Source organism: Melospiza melodia, chromosome 1, assembly GCF_035770615.1.
Source record: "Melospiza melodia melodia isolate bMelMel2 chromosome 1, bMelMel2.pri, whole genome shotgun sequence".
NCBI classification, from domain to species: domain Eukaryota; kingdom Metazoa; phylum Chordata; class Aves; order Passeriformes; family Passerellidae; genus Melospiza; species Melospiza melodia.
Genome location: NC_086194.1, coordinates 101,800,771 through 101,819,450, shown reverse-complemented (window position 1 = coordinate 101,819,450; position 18,680 = coordinate 101,800,771). Strand labels below are relative to the sequence as shown.

At 43.5% G+C, this 18,680-nt stretch overlaps 1 protein-coding gene across 1 annotated transcript in view; it reads left to right on the top strand.

The window, feature by feature from the left end:
• ANKRD33B (ankyrin repeat domain 33B) overlaps positions 1-11,985 on the top strand; it is a 45,009-nt gene extending 33,024 nt beyond the window's left edge. Inside the window, exons 3-4 of the mRNA XM_063162794.1 lie at positions 1,962-2,102; positions 8,793-11,985. Of these exons, the coding sequence (XP_063018864.1) occupies positions 1,962-2,102; positions 8,793-9,643 (992 nt within the window). The 3' untranslated portion in view covers positions 9,644-11,985. The remainder of the gene's footprint in view (positions 1-1,961; positions 2,103-8,792) is intronic.
• Positions 11,986-18,680: the final 6,695 nt, after the last annotated feature.

Here is an 18,680-nt window from a genome sequence, read left to right as displayed (position 1 = left end):
AAAACCTCAGAGGACAGAAGATCCTCCAGATTAAAACTGGTTTTCAGGAATCCCTGAGACACAAAACTTCTGTGAATCACAAACTTCTTAATTTTCTTTCATATTTTACAGCTCTTATTTTTTTCTGTCTAATTTGAGGCCATTTCTAGTCCCTTGGAGAGTTTTGGTTAAGGTCTTTCAGGATTAATTCTAAGGATCAGTCCAGATTTGCAAAACATCTCTTACTGTAATTATACTTTTGGCAAAAGGAAGAACATTGTCAGTGATGTAATAACTGCTGAAAAATCTTCCATTTTATTATTACTACTTCTTCAGCTTGTCTCTAGTCTTTGTGGTCAAAAAGCAGGATTTTGTTCCAAAACCTTCATGAAGACACATGTTGCATATCACTGAATTAGAGCATGTCCTGCAAAACAATTTGGGCACAAAAATTCTCCCAGAAGCAACTGACTCCTTTCTAGGATTTGATTTTATGCCATAGAATCAGCAAAGCTGAATTCTCTGTATTGAGTAAGCAGGACCAGGTCACTTGATCCTGCCCTGAACACAGTTCACTTTTGCTTTGTTCAGCTTGTTGTGGTTTGATGAAACTTTATATTTCATTCTCATCAGACTGCTCAAGGTACAGGGAGCTTTTTATTTGGTTTTCTCTGGCTCTGGAGTTGCTCATCTGATCTGCATTATCTCTACATCTGCTCAGGTTTCATGAGAGTCTCCAGTTAAGCAGAAAGGTAACAGAGTAAAAAAAATTTAGGAGAGAAAGAGTAACACCTGCAACACAAAATAATTGTTAAAGACTTTCTTAACTTGCTTTTCAAAATGAATAGAGGACTGTGTTGGTACAAAGTGGCTGCTGATGAAATCTACAGCAGATGTGATGCTACAGACTTTTAACATTGTCCTGTATGAATTCTAATCTGCTTCAGTAACATTTCTAGATGAATTTGAATGGCATGCATCACTGAATAGTCATCTGGTCTGCAGAGCAAAATGAGAGAATATTTTTACAGCTCTTGCTAATTAAATTGTGATTGTTGCAGCTGCCTGACAGACGGCATTATTTTATAGAGCATCAAAGCATCATAAAATGATTGACAAGTGAAGGGAAAACTGTTTTGAATGAGTCATAATGGCCCTAGCTATTCATCTGATAGTCCAGTTATAAAGATTTGATGTCTTAATTGGTCTTCCAACCATTTAGTCAGAGATGTGTTCAGCTCCTCCATATAGCCTTGTAGACACCAGTTATCCTGGCACATGAGGCACATGAGTGGCAACAACAGTTGCTTTCATAATCAGAACTTAAATAATTAATTTTACTACCAAAACTGAACATCAATCCCATTTCCCAACTGCGGGAGAGTAGACAAGTGGCTTTACACTGTCAGATGGAAAAATAAAAATGTGGGATGCTACACAAAATACTACTTTCTCTTGTATCAGGCCTGGCATAGTTTGAAAGCATTGTTGGCTGGAACAACTATGTGCAGTCATCACTTTTTAATGAAGCAGCATGATTGTAGGGCTCAAATTTACCAGGGGAGGGAAAAAGCTGAACCTTTGCAATAAGTTGCCCCTGGTGATGGGGCATCGGGTGTAGGATTCCCTCTGCAGTGCTACTCACTGGGTCAAGAAACTGGGGCCCCTTGCAAACTCAGAGTGACCATTTCTGATCTTGAATTATTGCCTTACCTTAAACTGACTTTTCAGAAAGGAGAGAAATTTGAGAGAAGGTGGGAACCCAGATTTTCCACCTCCTATCCCCATATTCTGGTCAAAGTCAGGACCACTTAACCCTAAGGCTGATGACAGCATTGAGTGGATGAGGACACAAAGAAAAAATATCTTATTAATTATCTGCATTTTCCAGTTATCAGACCTGCAGGAGTAAATTTTTGGTTTATCCTTGAGAGAGCACCTGCATTGTATGACATTTTCTCTGCTTTTTTGTTTCTTTAAAGGGCACATAACCATTACAAACTATTTGTTGAACTATTTTCCTGGGCTTGATATTGAGAAGAGGAATGCGTTTGGATTCACAGCCCTGATGAAATCTGCAATGCAAGGCCGAACAGAATGTGTGAAAGCCTTGATGATGGCAGGTATGCAAAGTGCTTTTCTTCCTCTTTGTCGCCATCTAACAACTATCAAGAAGAAAATTGGCTCTTGGGATGTTTGGTCTGAGGACTGTGGTACAGCCTTCCCTGGAAATGGGTGCAGCTTTTAAATAAGCCATAGGCAAGACAGTGAAGGCATGTGCTGCAGGAGTTTGCTTGTACAACCTCGCCCAGGAGCTCTCCTAGAGCTGTGAAGGTGAGATTTATTGTCTCCAGGAGCGTCTGGGGAGCAGGATCACCAAAATTTGTAGAACAGGAGTTAATGAAATCCATGACACAGGGGGAAAGACACGCTGGTCGCTGGCTGCCATCTCTGTGTGTGGCAGACACTGCAAGGGTGGGACCACAGCCAGACCTCCATTTCTGCCTTGAACTGTGCTGGGGACTGGAAAACTTGGGGGGCGCCAGCCCCTGTCAGGAGTGTTGGGTGTAGGGGCCACATCCCACCAGGGAACACTGGTGGGAAATCTGGTCACTTACTTTTTTGTTAATGCCTCTGCAGCTCTGAGTTTGGTCTCCAGGTTTATGAGCAACGGGGTACCACCAGGTCTGTGTCTGCTGCAAGGAGGGAGCTGTGGCACAGGGAGTGAGCAGGTCCCTCTCTGCCCACCTGTCTCTCTTTGCATCGGAGAACAGGAATTATGTTTCTTGCTCTTGGCTCTTGTCTGCTGTTGAATTTCTGGCTGTGTTGCATTGCAAGGTGAAGGGGTCCTGGAGAGGAGAATCAGAAGGCCCCTTGAGGGGCAGGCACCAGCCTCTACAAGAGCAGTCCTAACATACAGCATTTTTCAGCCACAATATTGTATGGGTTTTTTATATGAAGTAAGTGTTATATAAACTGTTAGATAACAATTAAATAACTAGCTTATACTAGTATATATTCTTGTTTTTCAGATGCAAATATGAAAACACAAATTAAATATTGTGGGAATAATAACAAATGGCATGTGAATATTGTTACTGTCCAGATCAAGAGTCTTACAGGTCCATCTCATTGGGAGAGATCTTGAACAAGGAGTTCATTTCAGTGATTTTGCTGTCACAAGAGTCTAACCCTTCATAATCAGAGTATTTTAAGTCACACAATTTTATCAAGCATAGTGATATTACTATCCTTCATTCCATAATATCCAGTTTCTAGACATTGATATGACACAGAAAACATGATGTGGTAACTGGTGTGTTATTTTCTGCTAGGTTCTGTAGCCTCTTACTCTGGAACAAAGGCTTAGGAACTGGATCATTCATTTTAAATTTTTATGACAGAAAATTATGAAACTACTGCCAGAGCTCGAATACCACTAGAAACAGATGCACTGCCTGGACTCACACATACATCATGCAGATGCTAGTTCAGAATTTTCCAGTGAGTGTTATAAATCATCACTTAAAATGAAACTTCAATCCTACGATTTTCTGACTTGTCAAATTTGCCTTATGGTGTCATGACCTATTATTATCACTAGAGATCTGAGGGAAGCTTGTTCTTTCTGTTTGGGTCACTAGGAGCTGTTTCCCAACCTTTCATCTATGCAAATAACCCAGTACTTGTTTTTCTGATTCTTATACTAAAATATTATTATCAAAGTTCACTTCTGTGGTTGCTGCCTCTGGCATCTGAATAGCCATTTCTTGTTTCCATGATTCATAAAAAACCAGAACATTGGGGAGAACAAACCTTTAGACGGCCATAAAATGGCTTTTTTTAGCCTCCATCTTGAGTTTGCCTACAGAAAGCTTTATCAGCCTGTTTTTGCATCAGAGATGGAGAGGATACCAAAGGTCATCCACCAACTAAAGATCTGGCATGTTAATATACTTTTCATTTTCTAAATTGCAGTTTTCGTGAGTACTTGCAGTTCCTCACATTCTCAGCTGAAATTAGGGGCCACAAAGGAAGTGCAGTGATTTGCCTTCACCCATTTTAATATCCGAGTATTTTTTAGCACTGCACAGTCTGGTGAAATGGAGGGAGGGGAGGAGGGAAATTCTCATTCAGAATGGATTTAGAAGTAGTTTGTGATTTAAGAGACACTGAGTGGGTGCTGACAATTAAGTACCAGTGAGCTGCAGGAGGTAAAAGACGTCATTAAAAGATTTGGTGAAAAAATAAATTTCACAAATAAAGCAGCAAAATTTTGATATTAAAATGTAAAATGCATGGCAGGATAGAGGGGAAAGACCCATAATTAGCTATGGGTCTCCTTGCACAGCTACAAAGCAGTTATGTGTGTTTAGAAAAGAGTTACAGCCAGGAGGTTTTAAATCTGGTATCCATTCAGTGGCTTGGGTAAGACCTCTGCTGATGGCAATGCAGGAGGTCAGCAAAGCAGAATAACTCACCTTCCTAGCTGCCTTAGCATGGATTGAGCACAGTCAGTTGGGGAAAGAGGTAACAGCAATGTGTGACAGATGGTCGGAGCTGGATTGCCAAAGCAACTGCTCTTTCTGAAATTTGAGTTCGTGGAGGGGGGCCAAGGTCAATCACTACAAGATTAAGGCACTCTGCGACACTTGGCCATAGCATTGCTCTTTCAGAGGAGCCTTTGGAACATGTGAATGTGCTGTTTGTGAGCGCACAGCGGGTGAAGGGGGCCCGCTCTCCCACCGGCAGTTTGTCACAGGCTGCTGCGCTGCCAGCACCGCGCCGCTGCCAGCGCTCATCAGGGGAGCCAGCCACAAATGCTGGTTGCTGTTCACGTGTCAAGCCCTGCTGTAATCTCCAGTCTGAACTCAGTGCTGCTTTAGTAATGCTGTCAGAGTGGCCCTGGATCTGGAGACTGGGCTTTAAACACCACCCAAAAACCAGCTGGCAACAGACAACTGAGCCTCCTCAGCCCCGTCTTTAAAATCAAGATGCCAGTTCTGCATCTGAAAAGGACTTGAAGTCTTAATAAAATAGGATATTTATATCCTAAAGGAGCATGTGTGTTCAAATTGATTGTGCTGAAAATGATCTTCAGGGAAACTTCTAGGAAAAGCAAGGCAAGTGGTAAGTGCAGCATTCCTGAAAGAAAACTTGTAGGCTATAGTTACACTGAAATGGCAATTAGTTCTATAAGACTGCTATCACATTTACAAAGAGACATGACTACTCATGTATATTCCAGATAAGGCATTCTGCTGAATGACAAGTTTGTTCAGGAATGTCTCCTGATTTGTGCAGAAAGTCAATAAAACTATGGTGAATTATGCCTTAGAAGAGATTTTGTGATACAAGGTACAAAGTCAGCATTGATTTCTGTTGGTAGGTTGGGATTTCAGTACTCTGTAGTATTGTTTTCTGAGACAGAGTTTCCAAAACACCTGGGGACCCATCTGTCAGAAAGAATGGGCTTCTCCTCCGAGGAAGGTAAGCCAAGGGTGACAGCACCAGCCTCATCAACAATAGTGCTCCTTTAAGGAACGTGGCAGGGCTGGTGTCAATAACCTGGATCAGGCAGCACTGCAGTGATTGCCAGGCAAGTCCACGATGACAAAGGCAAGTTCATAGAGACAAGGTAGGTCTGAGGCAAAAAAAAATATTAAGTCTGTGGGTCAGGGTCCAGGCCAGCAGGGCACAGGCATAGCCCAGACAAGGATCAGAGCTGAGTGCAGGCCCCAAGCAAAGGTGGGGAGCCCCCAGTGAGCACTTTCTCACACTGTTCTTTTCGAACTACTCTGCTCCAGATTCTCACAGCTGCACCATATCAGAGCTGAAATTACTTTTTCTTGAAGATAATGGTAAACAGCTGTTCAGACCTCTTGCTTGTTTACAAGCTGAGAATTAATTTTTTTTATTTGAAGACAATTTCTTTAGCTGCTGTTATTCCTGTATTAATTCCTTGTCTGTTATATGTACATCAAGGAAACAACTTCCATAATTTGCCACAGTCACAGTGAGCTCTTTTGGGAAGGAATTCAGATTCAGGCAAGTGTTGAGAAGAGACTAGGGCAAGAGGCTATTGTGAGATGAGGGAAATCCAAAGATAGGAAGTTTGTGTAGGGAGGCTCAAAAAGAGGTTAGTGAAGCAGGAGGTATGTGATGGTATGTCTTTTTCCCTTCCCTCACTGATTTATCTGTAATTTCTGCAGTCATGAACTTCATCAAACCATTCTGCCTCTGAGATCTTGCAATCCTTTCTTCAAATCCATAGCTCGTGAACTCTTTGATTTGATTCCTTCCTTCTCTTTGGTTCCTTTCTGCCTTCCAGTCTGGGTCCCATGCTTGACTCCTTGCAGTGCCCTGGTGCTCTCTCTCTGAGTGTCCTTTCTGCAAATTTCACTTACGTTACAGTTGAACTGTTATCAGCAATTTTGCTTAGGGTATCTCCTTCCACATCCATTCTTGATCTATGTCTCCAGCGTCTTCTCTTTAGGGATATTCTCAGAGACTTAGGAACTAATTTAATAAAGCTGAGGTTTTAATCACTTTTCCTGTGCTCTCTTTTTGCCTTTATCTTCCTCTAATGACAAAACGTCCTTTGTGGGAAAGGTTATACTGAACCCACCACAAACTGGATTGTGGTTGCTTTTCCTTATATCAAGTACTCCTTATTCCAGTTTGAAATGCTGTCTCCAAGATAATCTACCTGGAAAAAAAAATTATTATTATTCTCTGTACCAGTATTCTGGTAACAGTCTCATTACCAGTATTCTCTGGTCCTTTCCTCAGATTTCTGGACATCTCCTTCTTGCAAAGCAATGGGATTGACTGTCACTTTTGTGACAGTTTTGTGTTGGCTGTTTGAAACTAGTCCTTCATCTGGTAAAGAAGCCCTTCAATAAATCAAATGTTCTTTGTATCCCAGCTTTAAACTCTTTCAAGAAACCCAGGAACTGTCTGCAGGGACAGAGATATGAGTAAACCATGACTAAATGTTGCAGAGCTCAGTATGTTGAAGGCGGCTGGGCAAAGTGCCTGTGCCTGTCCCAGGGAACAGATCTGCTGAGCAGTCTGCAGACTGGAGCGTGCAAAGCTCCCTCTGAGATCAGTCAAATTTCAAAGACAGAATATAAACCAAAGGATTTTCAGTTTAAGAACCTGTCTGCCTGACACCAAAGAGTATTCCTTCATTCTCTCATTGATTTCATTCTTCACCTTCACACTCATGTACTGTAAAGCATCAAGATGTGTGTGCCCAGGTGGTGTGCCTAGGATCACTTGGATGCAAAGCACAGGATATGGTGCCAGTTGTCAAGTCCTTGACACGTCTCTGAGATTCTTTTTAATTGGTGCCATCGAGCCAATTTTTTGACAGGTCTTTTGTATCCTTTAGCATTCACCAGCTGTAATCTGCTGGCTGCTTGCAACAGTGTCCTGCTAACTTCAGCTTCCAGAACCCCTTGCTGCTGTTCATTGTTCTGCAGCAATTCTTCCACAGGTGCACTTTGAATTTAGCTTCCTGTGTCCTTGACAGAGCTCTTTTCTGTCAGCAGGACTGGGCACATGCCACTCTCCTTGACAAATGCCCACAGCCCCACCTCAATATCATGGGAGGACTTCCCTGAAATTTTCTGGTTGCCAAGGAATGTGGGTATGATACTAAGGAATACCATAGGGCAGACTAGGATGCCTGCTTCTCATGATATTCTTGTATCCTCTTTACAAGCACCCAAGGGCCCCGGGGAGAAGAGTGTAACTCCACTTGAAAACAAAAGAGTGAAGAACAAGGGCAAAAGCTAATGTGTGGGGTCTTATAGGAAGATGGACAGATCAAAAGAAATTCAAAGATGGAGAAGGATGCAGAAATATGTGAGAAAGAAAGAATGGTGATGGGGACAGACATCAGAATTGGAGAGATAAAGATCATAAATTGGGAATGGGAGGAGGATAGGCCACTTGAATTAATTTCCTTCCAGGACAAAAGACTTCAGATGTCTAAGCCTCTGCTGTGTAGCCTGTATCACAGCTGCCTTTTATGGCCAGTCCACTTAGCAATAGCAGAATGTTTTGGCTAACAATTCATTTCCTTAGGGCTGGTAATCTCAGGTAGATGAGAACAGCTGTTCGGGGTTCGGAGTGAAGGCCATCTCACCCATTATCCACTCTTTGACATTTATGGATACTTTCCTTATATTTGATCACTCTTGTTACCATCTTCTCAACATTTCCTAATTCTACAGGGTCCTTTCAGACATAAGAGAGCATGAATTGCACATTTTTAACTTTCTTTTTCCCCCCCATTTTTAATGGAGATAGTTTAAAAGAAATTAATTATATTTTATTTGCTATTTTTACCCATAATGAGCAGTGAGTGGACATTTTCATGGAACTTGCGATCATTAGCCTAAGACCTTTCTTCCAAGTGGAAGTGACCAGTAAGAAGTCCACCATTCTATATGGAGAAGGATTTCTTTGTTGAGAATTGTTTCTTTCCGTATCTGTAACTCTTTTCTTGTGAGCTCATGGATATTAAAATGGCAGTCAAGATTAAATGCAGGTGAAATTCATTATTTCATTATTTGTAATTTTATGAGAATTTCATATATGCAGTCTTAATGCCTTTTACCTTGTTTTAAATACATTAGGAGTTCATAAAGTCAGCAATCAGTATCCTTATTGCATGTTCATTTTGACACAAATATTATTGTGTATTTTATGTGATATTTTTGTGTAGGGATCTGCCTGACTCACCTCTGATAACAGAAATGTGGGTGTTTTAATTAATTAATGCTAATTGTTTTTCTTTTGAGGTGCAAATGTTCATGCAACTGACCCAAGCCGGGGACTGACTTCGTGGGAATGGGCTTGTTTCACAGGAAGATCAGAGTCTGCCTTCGTCATGCAGAAGCTGATGGACAGGCCATGCCCAGAACAGTTTTCTGATCAATATAAACCAGAATGGCCAAAAATGAAGGAACTTCTTGCCAAGGCTGCAGAGCCAAAAAGCTGTTTGCAGAAGATTTCTGAGTGCGTAAGGGCTGCCGTCTCGTTCCGGTCTTTCTATGGCCCGGAAGAGGATGGGGTCCTTGACCACATGGTGAAGGTGACAACAAGTTTGGGAAGTCCCTTCATCGCCCTGGGGTGCCGGACTGTGTGCCCAGGCAGCCCACCTTGTGTGGGGAAACGCAGACTGGCCGTGCAGGAGATCCTTAGGAAGCAGAGAGCAGAGGAGATCCGATCTCAAGACAAAGACCACGTTAGCAGCTACGAGAAGCTCTTCCAGAACTCCAAAGTCACCGTGGTCGCCAAGAAGAAGGAGCGAAGAGCCAGCCTGCAGCCCATCAGCATGGCCATGTCCCAGGTGACCACAGTAGCCACGAGGAAAGCAAGCCTGCTGCCGCTCCACCTGCTTCGACGGAGCAGCGTCCGGCCGGGATTTGTCATCCCCAAGGTCCGTGTCAGCAAGGCTCCTCCGCCCACCTTCCAGCCAGAAAAGGCCAGGAGGAGGAGCAGTGCCAAGGAGGACCCCTACCTGCAGATTCCCAAATGGAGATACAAGGAGCTGAAAGAGGAGCGGAGGAAGGCAGAGGAGCTGGAGAAGAATAGAGCAGCAGAGGCTCAAAAGCCCAGGCAGGTGTCTCCTGCCCAGAGCAGGACCTGATTTGAGGGTAGCTGCTGAGGAGGTTCTTGAGCTGCTAGTCTTGTTATCCCAGCAAGGTAACAGACTGAATGCCTTTGTGCATGCCCACTGCTCATGGAGCTGGAATACTGAGTCATGGCAGGAGCAGGGAAGGAGCATAAATACAGCAAGGGCTATACCACAGCAAGGCTGATGGTGGAGCAGGAAGCTATTTTGAGCTGGAAAACTTACTAGGTTTACTGGTCTGCTGTTGACAGGACGTTCTAAGTGGTGCAGTCCTCTTGTGGATTCCTGTTTTTCCAGCTCCTGGTGAATGACTGTGAAACAGCTTGAAAAATGTGTTTGAAAGGATTGTGGTTTGTGTTTGTTCATTTTGTAATGGACAAAATTAAGGAGTTGTGCTTTTGACACTAGACATTCCTCCCTCTTCTTCCTTAGGTAGACATATTGCAAAGGTTTACAGTAATAATTAAAAGTTTAAAATTTACCACAGTGATGGTTGGCAGTGAAAATACAGGTCTACAGTTGTTTTGGATATACTAAGCACTTTATTTCTATTGCAGTAAACAGATTTTAAGTACAGGTCTATACAGTCTGTATGGATGCAGTTCTTAATGCTATTGTTTGCTCTGTTGAACCTAAAAAGGGCTGAATATGAATATCTGTGCAGTTGAGGTATTCACATCTTCTGCAAGTGTAATTCAGGTGCAGGGAGTGATTTGAAGAAATATAGAAGATGAGAAAATTTATTTCTTTGAAGAAATATAGAAGATGAGACAATTTTTGATTGCCACCATCACCTAAGATATGCCTCCTCCAATAGATTTCCCTTTATCCATTATCTGTTGTCTCCTTTTTAGTCTCAGGGAATATTTTGTCATTGCTTTTAACTGTGAAATAAGGGAGATGGTGAAGCACAGTGGATAGTTTTTAGGTTGATATTTAAGTTTCTTTTTAAAAAACTCACCAGGTTTATTGTCAGCCTTTCCAGAATATAGCCAGGACAAGAATATTATGCAGCTTTCAGAGGTTCAAGCAACTTTCCCAGGTGTCAAGTGCAGCCACAAGCTGTGAATACCCAGTCAGAGGTGCAGTACCAGGCAGCTCAGGCACTGATGTGGCCAGATGTCCCTGTAAGCTTGGGTACCACACCTCTGCGTGCCCCAGGAGGGCAGTACCTCACCCCCTGTCTCCACACCGGGAGAAAATCTTCCCTAGCATGGAAGTGCATCTCCAAGTGGCAGTTGCCACAGGTTGCTGCAAGTTTTTGTGCTCCTTTAAGGATCCATTACGTAGTCCTCTGGTTGTACCAGCCATCAGGCTGAACAGCAAGCCAAGCCCTGGCAGATTTTGGTCAGGAAGGGCTGTAAACCTGCTGCTTGCTGAAGAAAGACCACGCTCATAGAAGTAGAGGTCCCATGCAAACAGCACAGAGCACATACTCAGGTTTTGCTCAGGCTTTGCACACATTTGAACTGAAATGTGCTACAGTGTCTCCTTCTGAAGGTGTTGCTGTGCTGGAGCCCAGGCAGACTCCAGCAGCTGCTGCTGCTGTCCCAAGTTTGTTCCCTCAATTAAAGAGAGGAAAAACTTTTCCATCCTTTAGTCCCACAGCACAAAGGCTGGCCACAGTCTCACTGAATTTGTAATGAAACTGTGCATGCCATGGGAGAAATAAATTCAGGAGATTGAAAACTGGAGCCCAGATCCGCACTGCCATTTCCTGTCTGCGGGGTCTGACAGGGGTTAGGACAGATGTGGGAGATAAAGATTTTTCCACACAGCCTGTTCTTTGTACTTCTGTGCTGGCCAGACTACAGTGCCAGGTGGCACCTCCTGGGTCAGAGCTGGAGGAATATGCACCTGCCAATACACCTGCCCAGACCTGGGAATGTGAATAGCAGTTTAATCTGCAAGTGCATCAGGGCTGTGCAATTCATAGGCACCAATTTTGTAATGGCTTTGGGGTGACCAGAGTACAAGCTGAACAAATTTATTTGGAAAGCAGGCAGATAATCTTCTGGCTGGCTGTGGCAAAGGTATCAGGATAGATTTCAAATTGGTACACTGGATTGAATGGTTTAACTGTTAATTTTTGTTTACTGCCAACCCAGGGTTTTGAAGATTTAGCACTCAGATTTGGTTCTGAAAAGCAACCTGTGCTACAGCTGAGCACTTGAATTTGCACTTTCAGTACCACCTGCAAGAGACCGACAATTGACAGGTGCACTCAGGGATTAATGAACAGTATGTTAGAATTAGGGGCTGGAAATTAAGCCTATTTTCTAATCCTTTGTACTTTACTGTGTTTATGTGCATAAACGTGATATTTCCATTAAAAGAGGCACAAGATGTTAAACTTACTTGGCACTCTCATTCTTCCGAGGGGCTTGGGGATGCTGCCTTTCACTTTCCAGTGGATCTAAAAGCCCATTCACTTTCATCAAAAGACTCACCAGCATCACCAAAAAGCTGTTTAGTTTCCCTGGAGTTATTGTGGGTTAACTTCCATTCATTTTGAATTTTTCCCTCGGAGTTAAGGAAAACTATTGCTTTTGTTTCCCATCAGGTTTTCACTGGTTGTCTTGCTGGAGGGAGAAGTCATTGCTTTGCTGGCCTGTGTCCATGCTGCTCTGCTGCAAGCAGGTGGTCTCCCAGTATCCTTGCTGAGAGTGGGACTCCACTTGGGGAGTCTGTGTAAAGCTTTCACTTGCTAGTTTTGGCAGTGCAGGCCACAGGTTTCTGTGTCCTCATTGCCTTCCTCCCCTGCTGCCTCTCTGCTCTCCTGCTATCTTCCCCTCTTCATCATTGTCCTCTCCCTAAAGGCTGCACCCCTCACTGTTTATCTTACCAGTCTGAAGGTTGCAGTGGGCAAAGCTCCCACAAAACTCTTCCTGAAACCTGTGGCAAAGGGACCACAGTGGAGGAGGAGGAGGAGGAGAAGAAGAAGGAGGGGGAGGAGAAGGAGGAGGAGGAGGCACACCTGGACTGCTTTTAGCCACCTGTCCCCTCGAGCTGCTGCTGCCAAGGAGGATTTGAGTTCTGTTGGATTTCAGCACAAATAGTGTGGCTTGATCTGTGTTTTGTTGTGCATTTCTTTTCCCCCAAGAGATCCATAACTATGAAATGCCAGGCAATACTGGCTGCACTTCAGGTTGCTCCTGGTCACTCAAGCAGCACAGTTTACCTCCTGAAAAAGAGCAAGCAAACCCTTGGCAGCACTTCTGGCAGCTGGAGCCCCTGAGGGAAGGCAGAGGTGCTGCTGCAGAAAGATGCTCCTCAGAGGGAAACAGGACATTAATTCCTAGGGCAGAGGGAGGTGTTGTACCTGCCTTCAGTGCCAGGCTGTAGGGTGGCACATTAGTGGGAGGAATGTGCTGGAGTGCTGTAACTGGAATGGGGGCTGTGTCTGCCAGCACAGCCATTCCTTGTCTCGGTGCCCTGGGATCATCTCACCACGGTGCTCCCAGGAAGCTCCCACCCCCATGGCCAACCTGGTTCTGCAGTAATTGTGCTAACAGGGATTTAATGACAGTGACAGTGGAAGATAGAAGTCCTACTGCTTCCCAACATTTTCTAAAATTGTTCTCTCATCTCTGGTAAGGAAGATCTTCAGCATGGGGTTCCCAGTAGCCTTGCTCCTGAAAGGCACCATCTTCCCCATCACCCAATACCAGCCACTGCTCTGGGCATCATCCAAGTAAGGAAAAAAACCAAAAGGTATTCATAGATACCTCCCAAGGTATCACAGGCTGTCACAGTATTAGAAAAGAAGCCGGAAAATGAGAAGGGCCAACTCATCTTATTCTGGAGAGCAGGAATTTTCTTCTGTTTGGTGAATTCCTATGTACAGCTAAGTATAGCATTTATGGAAAAGCTCTGTGAACTCTGGACCCTTTTTGCTTTGGCTGTGGAGCTGCTGACCACTGGGAAGTATAAATGATGTCAGCCAAATCCATGCTGAGACTGAGATGTGTTTTATAATGCTAAATATGCTAAATATGGATATCCCAGACTGGGCAAACTGGATGCTCCAAATCAGTTCCCCACCTATCTAATTAGGTAATTTTAATTACACATGGTATTACACTTAACCATACCTATAAAACAACCTGCAGATAACAGGCACACATAAACACCATTCCAGTATAAAGTAATAATGAGATACGTACATAAAATATATAGATACATACATAATTTAAATTTTTTAAACATATATTATTAACACATATACATGTAAAAAGCCTCTTACCTCCTAGTGATATTCTGCAGCACTTATATATGTTAATGATGACCATCTCTCAAAAAGCCAGTATTAAATAATTGTTCTGTATGTGGAACAAATAATTTGGGATATATTATGGAGGCTACAAAGGGAAAACACACCAGCTGCCTTTTCACTGAACACTATGGAGCACTTGCATGAGAAGAGGCAGGGGATTATGTGAAAATTGTACTTCATTGGATAATTAAAGTTCTTATGCACATTAATTTTGCCTAGTCAGGTTTAAATTTGCCACTTCTCTTGGCACATTTGAATTTACAATGGCTTTGGATGCTTTTATATCTATAAAACTGTGCACAGGTTTGTGGATAATTAGTGGGCCAAATGCTCCTGTTTCAGTTGTCTCTCAGGGAAACAGAAGAGGTTGGGAAATGGATTCAGGTACTTCATTTTCCCCTTCTTGTTGTAGCAGCTTCCCACACAAATGCCAGTTTGTTCTTTGCCCAAGCCCTTCCTCCCAAACAGAAAATGAGCAGAAACCCTCCAGAGGCAGATGTGCAAAATCTGTGCTCATGGGTGCTGTCCTGGATGCATCCAGTGATTTCTCACAAGGCACGGATGGAACAGTGAGCTCCTGTAAATGCGGATCAGGAAAGGGGCCCAGGAGCTGCTGGAACATCTCTGCTCCGTGTGTGTGCGTGCCAATGGGGTTTTTACTCTGGGTGCCATAGTAACTGAAGTCAGCTCAGAGAGGTGTTAACCACCAAAGGTGCTTCCTGAGCCTCTGTGCACAGCTTTCTGCTGTCAAAGGTGATAAAATATTTACTTTCACACCACATGCAGCAGCAGGGAGTTAATGTTTCCTTGTGTTTGCTGCCACTATACTGAAGCCAGCTTTTTGCAGAATCCAGTGTTCTGCATTTTTTTGCAGAATCCAGTGTTCTGCATTTTTGTGTGACAGTGTTAATGGGACACAAATCAATAAGTAAATGGGGAATTTAAGTTATAGCCCCACTAAAAGTTCTGTTCCAAACCAAAGTGAAGTACTATTTAAAAAGAATATACAAACATAGTTGTACTGAGAGCAGACATGCTGTATCATCAGCTTGGCTGCTTTCACAGGGAAGGCTAGTGGAAGAGTAGTCATGCAGCATTTACTCATGTTCTGCTCAAGGGAAATGTGGTCTTTTACTGCCTGGTATCCTTTTCAAAAAGCTGCAGTTACAGCCTCCTGAAGTGCATTCATATGAGTGAAATAGAATATTTGTTTGGTGAGCAACAGAACCGAACAGACCAGCCTTATTAAAATTATTTTCCTTTGTTTCAGTCTCAAAAATTTGTTTGGCAAACAGAAATTCCACTAACATGATCATAAAAATGCACTTTGTGGGTATTTTACACAATCAGTTTCTCAGCTCTAGCTTTTGAAAAATGTGGGGTTTATTCTTCGCATGATTGACTGCATTATCCTTTTTTTATGTTCATGGGCATGATGAGCAGTGTTTGCCTGTGGTTTCCCAGGTCTTCTGCAAGAGCCTTTTTAGGCTTCTGAAGGGTTTCCAGCCCTCATGAGAATCTGCATGACTGACTAGGATACCGTGCTCAGAGAAAGCCAAGGGAGAAGTGCTCTACGTCAGCTGTCCAGAGAAGAGATAGCCAGGCAACATGGCAAGGTCTGGTCTGTTGCCTTTAAAGACAACACAAAAAAACCCCAATTGAGCCATTTTAAGCTGAACTAATGTGCACAAACTCTCTTGGGTTGGTTTTAATCAGGTTTGTATTCACTTGACTTAACCAATCAGAAGCAGTTTGTGGTTACAGAGATATAAATCATTCATCCTGAAAGTGGTTTCCGTGCAGAGAGCTGTGGCCCCTTAAGTGTGTTGTTTCCAGCAAAGAGAGCTGCCTTGCCACATCCTTGACTTGGGGGAGGGCTCTCACCTGGGCTCTCTGCTTGTCCTTGCTGGTTTCTTGCAGCTTCCATTTTTCCAAGCAGGTACTTGTTGCCCTTTTACTCGTTGATGATGAGCTCTCTCACACACAGCAGCCAATGGCTTCTCCTGGAGCCACTCAGTGCCTCTTGCTCACCTTCAGCTAATTACCAGTGTCACTTTCATTAACATGGCTCACAACTGCCAGGGATCCTTCCCTTCACACCATCCCCAGCAGCACGCTGCAGCTTTGCTCTGTCATTTGGATTTGGGAAAATCCAAACCCCCACATGCAGCACTGGGTAAGAGCCGCATTGTCACCATCCTCCACAGAGAACTGCTCTCTTCCCATCAAGTAAAACACTGGCTTAATCTTTAATTCAACACTGTCTTTTGAGGATCACAGCCCCTGCTCAGGAACAAAGTGAGCCTGACAACAGTCAGAGTCAGAAGATGAAATATTAATCCATGCTTTCGTGACATTCAGGCTGGATTACAGTAATTCCCTGTCTGCAGGTCTCCCAGGGCCACCTCCTACAAAACACAGTTTGTACAGGAGCCAGCCATGGGATTTAACCCCTGCAGACAATCAGCCCACCTCCCAGACTGCAAACCTGGGACTTGACTGGAGACCTCCCGTCCTTCTTTATCTCCAGGTGTGTTCTTCAATTGCCACATGCAGACCACCAAAAACTGTAGCTATTTTTAGTCACTAAAAAAAAAACCCCAGCTTCGGGATGTGTCAAATAAAAAAAAAAAAAAGGCATAAAAACAACAAATATGATATGAATATTCTACAAATATGATAGACTATCACTCTGGCTCTTTGTCTCCTAAGCCCATCATCCCAGGGCACAGAGCGTATGTTATATGGGTCACTCTTCTTTTAGGGCATTGAATGGCATTTCCTTGGGGCAAGAATTAGTTAAATTGCAAAAGCAACAAAATGAGGCCATAGTGAAGAGCTGAGTGTTGCACACCAGTCAGCTCAAATCTGACCAAAGTCAAGAGAATGCAAGGTTGTATGAGAGAAAGAAATCCACCACCACAGAGGGATACAACTGAACAAAACTCTGAGGGAAGGAAACAGGTTAAAGCCAAGCTCTCCATCTGGTATTTCCATAAGCATCAAAGATGCAGCTGTTGCTGTGCTGGCATGTGTTGGATCAAGTGCAGGGCTTGTTCCAGTCAGACTTGCTCATTTCCTGTGTGCCTCAGTCTACCCCTCAATTAAAGAGAAATATTTTCCTCAATACCAAGTTAATCCATAAAGTCAGCTCTTGGTTATCAGGTAGTGAGGGGAAAAGGATGGATGGGAAAATCCACAGAAACAAAACCATGTAACGAAAACTATGTCAGTCAAGCAAAGCGAGAACATGATCTCTTAGCTTTGGAAAACCACGCAAAACTCTTCAGAGGTGGCAGCTGGGACAGCAGGGGCCTGTGGAGCCTGTGACAATCCCCGTGGCAGTGTTCAGATGTCAGGTGCTGGTGAGGCTGGACACATCCAGGACACATCCAGCACACAGATCATCTTTGCTCATGGCTGCAGAGTGGCTGAGCCCACACAGCTTCTGGAGACAAAGAAGGGCTAGAGTGCTCATGCATTCCCTACAGTACAGATAGATAATATTAAAGGTGCCCTCCCTCAAACACATGTGAAAAGTATCCTTCCCTCTGAGGAACAGGAAGCTTACCGTGCCCTTGGCCTGTTTTTTCCACCAAGTGATTTCCTTAGGTAAATGCGTATTGGCTGTATAGGAAAGCTTGGCCTAAAACACAAGATTAAGAAAGTTTTGCATCATATACCACCATTATGCCCTACTCTGCTGAAGAATTCCAGCTTTTGAAGATTCCAGTGGGCCATTTAAGAGATTTATGAAGTTATGAAAGCAAAAGTCAGGTCTGTGCAGTTTAAATGCCATAAAATCCCTGTGTTGCCATTTCCCATTAGCTGGGTTCTTCTGAAAGCCTTATGCCAGCTGAGAAGGCACATCTGAGAATGACACTTGGGGGGAATTTAAATGAACCCAGGGCAGGGAAAAAAAGGAGGGAGAGGTGGCAGCAGCAGACCAGCAACAGCAGCAGACCAGCAACAGCAGCAATAAGTCTGACAAAGCCAAGATCTAATTTAACAGTGATCATCCCTCACACAGTTATTTTAAAATCACATTAATGTATGGACATGAATCTTCTTACAGAATTGTGGGTTTACACTCACCCAAAACAGCCTTTGGACTCCTAGACACAAGGAAAAGTGAAGAAATCCTTGTGGCCTGAAGATCTCTCCCTCAAGCCAGAGAAGGCAACACTGCTCACATTTTCAGGGTAGTGTCAAGAAAATCATTGTGGTGGGAAGGAGCTGAATTGGGAATTCTTGAGTACCATGCTACACCCACAGCTCTGCAGGAAGGTCTGCACTGCAGAAAGGTCTACACCTGTGAAATATTTTGAGAGCACTCATACCTTTTCTAGGATTCCTTGCAAAGTGTTTTGCTAATTTCAATTTTATCCACATCTTTCCTTTGAGAAAATATCTACTGAGTTGGGCAGTGAATGCTGGGATGCTGGCAGGGCATATAGCTATTTAAGGGCTTTTTCACATCTGTTTTCACAGGCAAACCCTATTAAATTTTAACAATAAACCACATGGATTTTACTGGTAAGCAATCAATTTCCATGAAAGATAACAAAAGCTTTCACTGAAATGGACTAGAAATCCAAATCCCTTAAAATCTGAGTCTGTATTATAAGCACCACGCTGCAGGCACTGCAGTAAACACTGCTCAGGGTGTGGTTTTCTTACACCAGCAGATGCAGTCACAGGTGGCGGGGTAACCCCACACACTTTCTGCCTGCTGGAAACTCCAGACACATCCAGTGGGCCAGAACAAAACACTCT